The sequence below is a fragment of the Salmo salar genome, chromosome ssa11 (assembly GCF_905237065.1).
Source record: "Salmo salar chromosome ssa11, Ssal_v3.1, whole genome shotgun sequence".
In the NCBI taxonomy this organism is placed as follows: domain Eukaryota; kingdom Metazoa; phylum Chordata; class Actinopteri; order Salmoniformes; family Salmonidae; genus Salmo; species Salmo salar.
Window position 1 is genome coordinate 97,668,407 of NC_059452.1, and position 12,181 is coordinate 97,680,587.

General features: G+C 42.3%; 1 protein-coding gene across 2 annotated transcripts in view; it reads left to right on the forward strand.

Moving 5' to 3' along the window:
- Window positions 1–400: 400 nt before the first annotated feature.
- Window positions 401–12,181, forward strand: part of LOC106563761 (collagen alpha-1(XXIII) chain) — a 106,828-nt gene continuing 95,047 nt past the window's right edge. Inside the window, exons 1-2 of one of the 2 annotated variants that reach the window (XM_045690155.1) lie at window positions 401–904; window positions 3,173–3,242. In XM_045690155.1, coding sequence (XP_045546111.1) covers window positions 626–904; window positions 3,173–3,242 — 349 coding nt within the window. In that variant the 5' untranslated portion in view covers window positions 401–625. The remainder of the gene's footprint in view (window positions 905–3,172; window positions 3,243–12,181) is intronic. The other variant, XM_045690154.1, reaches the window with a different exon arrangement.

A 12,181-nucleotide genomic window follows, 5' to 3' on the forward strand; every position in this document is an offset into this window, starting at 1 on the left:
TTGGTTTTAACAACCTTTGAATAAATAACATTGAGTGCTACATCCCCTTTCATGGTTATGAAGTGATACCAATTTCATATTTCAATTATTTTCTCAAAGTACACAACACTGAAATGTATTGTGTATTATGTCAAATGTTTATGTCTAAAATCAATTAATGTTTTCACTAGGCTATTGTTTTTTTTATGGAAAATTCATTGGGTAAGAATAAGAGTTTAATTACTCTGGTTTTCAATCCATGTATTCACCAGAGAGATGCATTCTTAGGCAAACTCCTTTTATTGAGTGGATAAAGTGATAAAGAACGATAAAGAACGATTTAAAGGGTATTTGGCATCATGTCTGTGACTGGTCCAAATCGCGTGAGCGCAACGGTAGCCTACACAAGTCCTCGTGCAGCTGTTGTTGCACGCTGTTGCTGCACGCTGTTGCGTCCCTTCATGTATCCACAGTTGCGCAAAGATTAAACATTCATTCTTGTGATGGCTCCGCTACAGTAACAAACTGGGATTACAACAATCGAAATATTTCTAATAGGAAATTTGACATACAGGAAAATAGCCTATAATTCATTAACTATTAATTTTTTGCAGTTTGCACAAATAACTTTACTGCAGATGCCAGGATGGGATCCCCAGCAAAATCTGACGAAAAGACCATGGAATCAATCAACAACAACAGCCACAAATCCAATGTTTCACATTGTTTAGGCGGGCTGCCAACCGTATTTTGCGTCATGTTGTCGGTGTGTTCTATGGCGTTTTGTTTTTTGGTAAACTTCAGGACATCTCACCTGGAGTACAGAGTGCAGATTTTGGAGATGGAGAGAATGTCCCTGATCACTTCCGATGAGAATGGAACAGTACCTGGTCTTCCGGATATCATTGAAAAACTTGTGCACGAGGTGAGGTTGACGTTAAAGTGTAATAAGATTTAATGAACCTCTTTCAGACAGTGATGCAAGATCAGATGCAATATTTTGAAAGGATTATCTCTCACGTTAGAATGAGCCTACATTAAGGTTGCCTATTTCATCACAACATTGTAGCCGATCACCATGTAGGAACATGGCCTAATTAATCTATCTTAACTACTTGTTTGACACCTCAATTCAGACTGATTCGGTAAATTGGAGTCCAATTTGACATCCGTTAAAAAACGATTGTCTTGTACTACCACTAAAGAACAATTAACATGCACGATGGGTGGTTACACTTACAGTGGGAATGACACCCTTGATAAAGATGAGCAAAACAGACTGTATATATAAAAACAATACAAATATCCTGAGCTGTATTTTATGCTGCAAAAAATTGGGAAATTATATTTTATACAAAATCTGAAGAACATACGCACATCCAGGTACTTTCCGCAGGTGCGGGAGTTGTAGGCAAACTAATAGAAAACCGCACACTGCTGCTCGTGCTCCCAGGTGTCAACGTCATTAATAACAACGTTTGACCCTTAGGTCATGGATGCCTGATGAACGAACACCTAAGGGTGGAAACGTTGTTATAAATAAAATCACCTGGGAGCATGAGCAGCAGTGTGCCGCGTTTTCCTTTCTGTTTTTCAAATAATATTTCTACTAATACAATTGCTCAGTGAAATAGATTTTGTTTAACAAGTAATATATATTTTTCTCATAAAGGTAGGGGTCAAAATTATTGACACCTCTGTTTTCAATACCTTTGAGTACCTCACCTTAGGAGGATAATGGCACTGACCCACAGGGCACAGACTTCAGTAGTAGTTTTGATAGTTTTGATTTCCATTTGGTTGAGTCCTCAACTAACGTGAATTCAACGTGAAATCAACCAAACATTTCACCATGTTATTGGATTTAGGTAAACAGTTGAGTGAAAAAATACTAAATGTCCTTACATTGATGAATATTTTCAAATCCAATTAGTTTTCCACTTTGATTCAACGTCATCATATTGATTTTTGGGGGGTTGAAATGAAGTAGAAACAACGTTGATTCAGACAATTCTGGCCAAGTAGGGAGCCTTTTTCTAAAATGTTTTATGAGTTGGAGAACACATTGGGAGGGATCTTAGACCATTCCTCCATACAGAATCCCTCCAGATTCTTTTCATACCCTTCATCTGCTGTAGAAGTCCATTTTCATGTCATCTGACTGAAGCACCAGTTCCAATCCAAGTGCCAATGCTGTTTAGCAAACTGCAGGTATTTACATTCAAGGGGCTCCCTAGTGGCAAAGCACTCTCAGGCACTACATTTTAGTACTGGAAGTGTCACTACAGACCCTGGTTCAATTCCAGGTTGTATCACAACCGGCTGTGATTGGGAGTCCCGTAGGGCGTTTACATTTTTGTGATGAAATGAAAATAGAGCTCTTTGGCCACGCACACCAGTGGTGGGTTTGACATCAAAATGAGAATGCATGAGCAGAACAGAACCCCATACTTACTGTAAAATATGTTGGTGGATCTATGATGTTATGGGGCTATTTTGCTTCCACGGGTCCTGGGGCCCTTGTTAAGGTCAACGGCATCATGAACTTTACCCAGTACCTGGACATTTAAGCCCAAAATCTAGTTATCTCTGCATGGAGATTTAAACTTGGCTGCAGGTGGATCTTCCAGCAAAACAATAACCCCAAGCACACATCAAAATCTACAAAGAAATGGTTCATTGGACACAAAATCCGCATTTTGTAATGGCCATCTCAGTCTCTGGACTTGAAACCTATTGAAAACCTATGGTTTGAAGTGAAGAGTGTAGAACAGAAGTGCAGACGAAGGATATCAAGGATCTGGAAGGATTCTGTATGGAGGAATGGTCTACGATCCCTCCCAATGGGTTCTCCAACTCACAAAACATTTTAAGAAAAAGCTCAGTGCCTTTATTCTCATAAGATGATGTATTGAAAGGTATTGAAAACAGCGGTGTCAATAATTTTGACACCTACCTTTAAATATAAAAAAACAATACTACTTCTTGAACACAATCTCTTTCTCTGAGCAATTCTATTAGTATAAAATAATATATATATATTTTTTTTGCATACAATATAGCTTAGTATTTTCATTATTTATTTTAAACAGTCATTTTTGCTCATCTTTATCAAGGGTGTCAATAATTTCAGGCCCTACTGTACATCTAACATCTCACATTATTCACTGTGGCTCTTGTTGTCCCCTTTCAGAGACTGACCAAAGCACTGCCCAAACTTCGCACTGCCAGGGACGTCATTCAAGAGTGCTCCTGTCCTCCAGGTATGTCCCCTGCCCAATGAAAGGCTTCTATGCCCAGGTTTATGGAAGGAATTGAGAATATTCAATAGGGAACTTGGGGCTGAGGGAACATGGGGCTGAGGAAGCATGGGGCTGAGAGGGAACATGGGGCTGAAGGAACATGGGGCCGAAGGAACATGGGGCCGAGGAAACATGTGGCTAAGGGAACATGGGGCTGAGAGGGAACATGTGGCTAAGGGAACATGGGGCTGAAGGAACATGTGGCTAAGGGAACATGGGGCTGAGAGGGAACATGGGGCTGAGGGAACATGGGGCTGAGGAAACATGTGGCTGAGGGAACATGGGGCTGAGGAAACATGTGGCTAAGGGAACATGGGGCTGAGAGGGAACATGTGGCTGAGGGAACATGGGGCTGAGGAAACATGTGGCTGAGGGAACATGGGGCTGAGGAAACATGTAGCTAAGGGAACATGGGGCTCAGGAAACATGGGGCCCAGGGAACATGGGGCTGAGAGGGAACATGGGGCTGAGGGAACATGGGGCTGAGGAAACATGTGGCTGAGGGAACATGGGGCTGAGGGAACATGGGGCTGAGGAAACATGTGGCTGAGGGAACATGGGGCTGAGGGAACATGGGGCTGAGGAAACATGGGGCTGAGAGGGAACATGGGGCTGAGGGAACATGGGGCTGAGGAAACATGTGGCTGAGGGAACATGGGGCTGAGGGAACATGGGGCTGAGGAAACATGTGGCTAAGGGAACATGGGGCTGAGGAAACATGTGGCTAAGGGAACATGGGGCTGAGAAAACAGAGGGCCCTGGCAACTTATGTTTAGGGAACATAGACACAGTCCCAATAGGCTAACAATGTGGAGTTCTCTCCATAGTTATCTGTTGTACCTTCGTAGTTTCCCTCCTTACAATGAAATTCTTAAAAAACTGCCTATATACAGCCTATAATTAACAGCCTATAAATAACAGCCTATAATAAGATGTATAGAAGATCTCAAGGACAGACGGACAGTAACACATGTGTACGCTGCTGCATGTTTTGAAGGTGAGAAAGTTTATTTGATAATGCAATGTAACTGAATTTCTAGAATTAGAAGAATATTCAAAATTAAAAAAGTTGGTCCAACTGTCTGTCTCTGGTTCTCACTACAGCACTCTAAGTGCAGCCCTATTTGTTCAGTCTCATCTCAATGTTTTGGTCTCCTTGGTAACGTACTGTATGCCATCATTCTCTCTAGCAGTCCTGCACCATTACCTACTGTATATTTGGTGAATGCTATATTTGGAGAAGCAGTGCAGTCTTGCGATCAGTGCTCACTGCTCATCATGTGTTGAGAATAGTAGAACAGTGACATTATAGGCCAACTGACACTGTGGTCAAGGCCACAAGTTGAATAATTTCATAGATTTTATACAGCAAGAAGCCCTCACATGTGGAAGTTATAAAAAGGAAAATGTGGTTTTCAGATCCACAGAGACTGTTTGACAGCCTGGATTTATTGAGAAAGCTCGGCCATAGAACATTAAGATTTATAACCGTCCGTTGAATGACAGCGGGGAAGACAGGGTATTCTTAACCTTGTATGAATAAGTACACCCTTTTCTCTCATCTTTCATTTATTTTCCCGAAATGTAGTGTTTCGCTTGAAACGAGAATGACAGGTATCCTAAAGAATAATTGGAAGTACAGTATGTGTCTCACCATTGCTTTGAAGCATAATGTCTGTCTCTATGTGATTTCACAGCATCATAGCTCTCTTTTAATTTGTGGGGCCACAGGTAGCCTATTGGTTAGAGTGTTGGGCAAGCAACCAAAAGGTTGTTAGATCAAATCCCTGAGATGACAAGATAAAAATCTGTTGTTCCACCCCTGAACAAGGCAGTTAACCCACTGTTCCTAGACCATCATTGTAAATGAGATTTTTTTTCTTAACTAATTTGGCTAGTTAAGTAAAGGTTCAAAAAATGTATTAATAATAATTCCTCCATTGTACAGCCTCTGTAACATGGGGCAAAATTTATTCATTGGCATTGCCAACATTCAGAGATGGAATGGTTTCATTTCAGTGGGACCTGCCCGAAGGTAGATGACCTAAGTTCAACCCCTCATCGGGAACTGAAAGGATAATGCTTGTGCAACCTCATGACCATTGGTTTGAAGAGCATTGGCCTCCCAATTAAGAGGTTAGACCCAAATGGAAGACTGAATTCTGGACTGAGAGGCTGGAGGTCTTAGGACTCACAAAAGGATCTATTTGGCCATAGCTAGGTTGGCCTCAGGAAAACACTTAAAAGGTTAGACAAAGGATGGAGATGGCGAGGGAACCTGAACTAATGACGCTAACAATGCCTGTTAATGGCCTCCTGTCTATGCTAGCTGCACACTCAAATGTCAATTGGTTCGATTTTCATTGACAGGCAGTGCTTGTGCGTTGGTTCTTTGCATCTCAAGGAATTAGCACTTTGTTGTGAAGGAAGGAAGGCTCCATTGTTGGTATAACAGACAGGCTTTGTAACCCTCCATCCTGAGAGAGGGATACTGGTTACCTTGCGCCCGTTCAGATTAAAGTTTGTTCTGGTTTATGATACATTTTGGTTAAAGCTCAACACACCGGTGGGATTGTCAAACGCTTGCCTGCCGATAGTACTTTGCACCTCTGAACAGAGTGTCGGCAGTCAATCTCTTTTGTGTTCACACAGCAAAGACCTTGGAAGTCATCAGCCATTCAGCCTTGTTAAAACACTCCAAACCAGAAGGTGGCAGTAGCTTTATTTAGCAATGCATAGCCGTGCATATTGCTTATGGTCTAGATCCCACGCTATCTGTGCTAATGTTTCTATTTTGTAGAAAGCCCTTGTTGATACTATCCAGGTGGCCACAGCTAGATAATTACCTAGCAAGATGACGAAGAAACTATTTAATTCCCTCTCCATAATCCCATACTGCCAGTGCCAGCCCATAGTCAAATATTTAGCTAGCTAGCTAACGTTAGCATATTTGCTAGCTAGCACAACATAGTTGTTGTTAGCTAAGGACACTGCACTTGGCAGCTAACACAGGCAGCTGTTTCATGGAAACTAGCTAATCCATTGGGATTTAATTATAATGTCAATACTAGCTACAGTGGTTGGCTAGCTTGGGGAAAGTATTTAGTGTTGTGTGCATTGTGTCTGTGCACTTAGCTAGCTACCATCCCATAGCCTAACATTGCATATGAAGTGTCACTGGCTCATCTGTGGATGTATGAAGAAAATGGCCTATTTTTTATTTATTTTTGGCTCCCCCACGTGGGGGTTCGGGCTCAAAGTTAAGCTGTTGGCCACTGACGAGCATTGCAGTTCTACAAGTAGAATTGGTATGTTCGTTGCTACCAGGTTGACACACAGCAGGTACCGCTTTTGTTCTAGCAAGAAAAGGAACGGCCTCCCACTGTGATAAGTACCTACAGGCAGTCTATTGGCAGTGAGATTCTCGCTGTGTTTCATGCTTTACAGTATGTAAACCCGGCTCTCTGAAGGAGATGAGTGAGACATCTCACTATGGGACAAGCCCTTGTGTGGGTCCTTTGCTGGAGCCTTTTTCATCTATCAGCTGAACCTTCTCCTTTCTTTCAGTACCACAGAGCATATTTAACTCCGGTCCACGATGCAGGTGGTCCTTTACTCTTCATCACTGAATCTTTTCACCTATGGAACTGTGGGAAAAGCTAGTCTCTGTACAAATGTTGACATTGTGCATCTCTCAAAGAGACATTGGAATATTTCAATAGACAACTTCTTGAGGGGCTTGAAGTGGAGGCCAGGGGCTTGAAGTGGAGGCCATTAACAGCTGTTTTCTTTGGTGCTGGTTTTTGACGGAGTAAACAGGCAAATGGCTCTGGAACAAGACTGTCTTACTCTTACTGATATACCTTTGGGTAGATCATGTAATTTATGCATAATAAGTGTGTGTATTATCTAGCTAGTGCCTGAAGGAATTTGGTTTGATGTACTCAAACCTCAGACCACTATGTCAAATGCCACTTGTGTACTGTTAGAACTAAACAAAAAACAAAGCCTTTTTCGGTGGATGGCTTATTGCCTATAATACTTCACATATCACCTAGGCAGTACATGTATAGTATACAATGTGTTTATTACTCTATTGTAACCTTTATTTACAGAATTCTCTACCATAAGCTTTATTTACAGAATACTCTATCGTGACCTTCATTTACAGAATATTCTATCGTAATCTTTAATTACATAATGGAAGCCAACTCAGAGAAGTCCGATGCTGTAGCATGGGACTGTTTCACTGCTAAGCCTGTGGCCATAATAGACATTAAGAACTTGAGTGTGTGCTGAAAAAAACTTTTAATATTGTAGGTCCATGTAATCTTTTATAAACCTATTGTTTTTCATAACTAGAGCTTGATATTACATTCTGAAGATGGAGAAGAGAGAAGGGGAGCGATGCTGAGACCAGGGAAGAGAGAGAGAGATGGCGGGAGGGAGAAGTGTTTAGCGTAACTGTTCTGTGACCTGTGCCTCAAGGCTTCAAGGGATGTAAAACCAGTTACCGGCACACGTCCACTGAGCGGGTCAGAGAGCAGCGCTCAGAACAGGCGAATCAGCCCGGATAACTGTGCCTCTTAACAATGTAATACCCATTTTATAGGACTTCCCTGGGAGAGGCCTGTAAGCTGTAAAACCTCCTCCAGAAGCTGCTGTGAATGTATATATGTGTCGGACTCTTTGTATATGTTTGTGCTCACACATGCACGGTTTGTATGTGTTGTAGTATCCCTCCTCCACACTACAGGGGTTTGTTACTTCTCCTCGACCCCTCATGCTTTTAACCAAAACGTGATAAATACAACCTCAAAGAATACTCCCTAAATTGGAATGAAAACATAGATAACTAGAGAGGGGAGTGAATTATTTTTCAACAGCTTAGTTACTTGACAAGGTAATCCTTACAAAAAAAGATAATGGGCCACATGATTTCTTAGGGGGATCAAAAATGCAATCTACATGTTGGCTATCAGTGTGGACAAATATGCCTGCGTGCCTACAAACGTCCATGTTTTAAAAAGGAAATGGAGTCTTGAGTCAGGGGGGTTTATTGAAATAACCAGTCTGTACATATTTGTCTCAAAATATGGGTAAAAGAAGCAATAAAAGCGTGGTCCTGTAACGTCCCTTATTGAAAGCATCTGTCCAATGGGCTGTTACGGCATTTGGCTGGCTTTCAGCCCCGCTGTAAAATCTCTCTCCCTCTTTTCTCCTCAACATTTCACAATTTCATTGAATAAAAGGTGGGGGCTTTTATTCTCTGAGATGGAAGGGGTATGGGAACAATTATGGCATGTTAAGTTTAATTATCCAGAATCCTAGGTGATTGTTTGAATTGTTAATCGTGTGGCAGATTGAGAGAAATACCCCCCTCTCACTGGGTATCTCTAGGGGTAGTAAATCCTCAAATCAGGATATGCCCGCTCATTCGTTTTAGGTGGATGTTTTTTACCCCCCCACTAAGCTGCTCTGTCCCTTCAGAGTTTTGCAAGGGAAGCCTTATCATTCACTACAACATAGCTTTTATGGTGGTACTGAAATAGACACAGTCCTTGTCACTTAAATCCATGTTTTATTTGTATGTGTGGTACACGCTTTGCATAGCTTTCATTGCTCTTTGCTTTCTAAACATTTCATTCTGTCCTACATATATTTTGTCTCCCAAAAGGTATTGGCTTTAGATTGGACTTGGCAGGACTGTTGCTGTCATAATTTGTTAAACAACCGTTAAAGTGCTTGTTAGGCATGTGCTGTGGACTCGGAAAGGTCTGGGGGAAACATGTCCTGTGGCCTCAGAAAGGTCTGGGGGAAACATGTGCTGTGGCCTCAGAAAGGTCTGGGGGAACATGTCCTGTGGCCTCAGAAAGGTCTGGGGGAAACATGTCCTGTGGCCTCAGAAAGGTCTGGGGGAAACATGTCCTGTGGCCTCAGAAAGGTCTGGGGGAAACATGTCCTGTGGCCTCAGAAAGGTCTGGGGGAAACATGTCCTGTGGCCTCGGAAAGGTCTGGGGGAAACATGTCTTCACGGTTCACAGCCTGGTCCTACACTACAGGTATTCCTGCCATACACACCAGTTCTACACACCAGTCATCATCAGCAAAGTTGTTTACACAACGTTGACTGCTTTGTAGTCTAATAAAGTTAGATGTGTCATTTTATGTTTGTGGTTTGTTTGTGTTTGTATGTGTTTTTCATGGAGTGTGTTTGTGTGTCAGAGAGAGCGAGATAGATTGTGTGTGTGTGTGCGTGTGTGTGTGTATGGAAGTGTGTGTTTTTCCTAGGGAGTTTTTCCTAGCCACCGTGCTTCTTTCACATGCTTTGCTTGCTGTTTGGGGTTTTAGGCTGGGTTTCTGTACAGCACTTTGAGAATATCAGCTGATGTACGAAGGGCTATATAAAAATAAATTTGATTTGATTTGATTTGTGTGTGTGTCAGAGAGAGAGTGCGTGTGTGTTCATGTGTGCAACTGAGTCTGTTTGTCCCTGTCTATATCTGTTTGTCCCTGTCTATATCTGTATATCTGTGTCCCTGTCTTTATCGGTTTGTCCCTGTCTATATCTGTATGTCCCTGTCTCTATCGGTTTGTCCCTGTCTATATCGATTTGTCCCTGTCTATATCTGTTTGTCCCTGTCTATATCTGTTTGTCCCTGTCTATATCTGTTTGTCCCTGTCTATATGTTTGTCCCTGTCTATATCTGTTTGTCCCTGTCTATATCTGTTTGTCTCTGTCTATATCTGTTTGTCCCTGTCCATATCTGTTTGTCCCTGCCTATGCAGGCCAGATTGATATCTTTAAGTCTTTTCCCTTTTAAAAATCATCTTGACTTGTTCTCATCCATCAACACAGGTACTGTAGACCTCCCTCCCAGCAACAAGTTGTTCAAACAGATTTGAAAGGTAATTTAGAGTGACAGCCCTCTACTCTCTGATGCGTGGCTTTAAATGAGTGGGGATGTCACTCAACGGTGTCCAAAAGAAAGAGTTCACTATCAGAGCTCTCCTTTTTCGTTGTGTTGCATCACCTACCACTCTTAAGATACTGTATTTACCCCTGGAACGGTCTCAGGTATTCCCACACCCTCCTCCTTGACCAGGGAGTCTAAGTTTCAAAGAAGGATCCCTGGATCTCCAAGAGGCTCCTCCTTGACCAGGGAGTCTAAGTTTCAAAGAAGGATCCCTGGATCTCCAAGAGGCTCCTCCTTGGCCAGGGAGTCTAAGTTTCAAAGAAGGATCTCTGGATCTCCAAGAGGCTCCTCCTTGGCCAGGGAGTCTAAGTTTCAAAGAAGGATCTCTGGATCTCCAAGTGGCTTCCCCAGAAGAAATCTGAAAGAGGGTGTGATTGCAGATGTCACCCGGCATGCTGTCAGCTTGTGTGAGCCTGCTGCTGTGTGTAAGAGCCTGATCAGTTTCAGCGCCGCCAGCTTTAATCTTAAATGCAAATCTCTCAAATACCTCCAGTCAGCCAGAGAATTTAGTTTTTTTAGTTTTCCTCCATCTGTGTGGCAGCATGCCATGTTTCTTCACAGTTTAACATCAAGCTCTGCGTGACCCCTGATGTTACCACTGAGATGTTTTTGTAGCCGGGCTGGAGACCTGTAGACTGTGGACTGCTGTTTCCTGCCTGGGGACTTGACTGCGTTTATTATTGTGTTGTTGTTGTTGTTGTATAAAGTGGAAGTATAAAGGTTTGTGTTTGGCTGCCCAGAGCCCTGTCTTTTAGCCTGGACTGCTCATACACACACATCCAGTTTATTTAGCTCCTCTCTCTGTTTACTTTTTTCACCTGTTTCATAGTGTTCCATTGCCAAATCTCACCATGTTGATATCATTTAGTTTATCGCAAAATTAAACACAATTTAAAAGGTTAATTTAAAAACTAAAATGTTATTCAGAGTGTGTACAGTGCCTTGCAAAAGTATTCATGCCCCTTGGCGTTTTTCCTATTTTGTTGCATTACAACCTGTAATTTAAATGGATTTGTATTTGGATTTCATGTAATGGACATACACAAAAAATGATAAGAAATTAAAAACAGAAAAGTGTTGCGTGCATTTGTATTCACCCCCTTTGCTATGAAGCCCCTAAATAAGATCTGGTGCATCCAATTACCTTCAGAAGTCACATCATTAGTTAAATAAAGTCCACCTGTGTGCAATCTAAGTGTCACATGATCTGTCACATGATCTCAGTATATATACACCTGTTCTGAAAGGCCCCAGAGTCTGCAACACCACTAAGCAAGGGGCACCACCAAGCAAGCAGCACTATGAAGACCAAGGAGCTCTCCAAACAGGTCAGGGACAAAGTTGTGGAGTACAGATCAGTGTTGGGTTATAAAAAGTATCAGAAACTTTGAACATCCCACGGAGCACCATTAAATACATTATTAAAAATGAAAGAATATGGCACCAAAACAAACCTGCCAAGAGAGGGCCGCCCACCAAAACTAATGGACCAGGCAAGGAGGGCATTCATCAGAGAGGCAACAAAGAGACCAAAGATAAACCTGAAGGAGCTACAAAGCTCCACAGTGGAGATTGGAGTATCTGTCCATAGGACCGCTTTAAGCTGTACACTCCACAGAGCTGGGTTTTACGGAAGAGTGGCCAGAAAAATAAGCAAACATGTTTGGTGTTCGCCAAAAAGCATGTGGGAGACTCCCCAAACATATGGAAGAAGGTACTCTGGTCAGATGAGACTAAAATTGAGCTTTTTGGCCATCAAGGAAAACGCTGTCTGGTGCAAACCCAACACCTCTCATCACCCCGAGAACACCATCCCCACAGTGAAGCATGGTGGTGGTAGCATCATGCTGTGGGGATGTTTTTCATCGGCAGGGACTGGGAAACTGGTCAGAATTGAAGGAATGATGGATGGCGCTAAATACA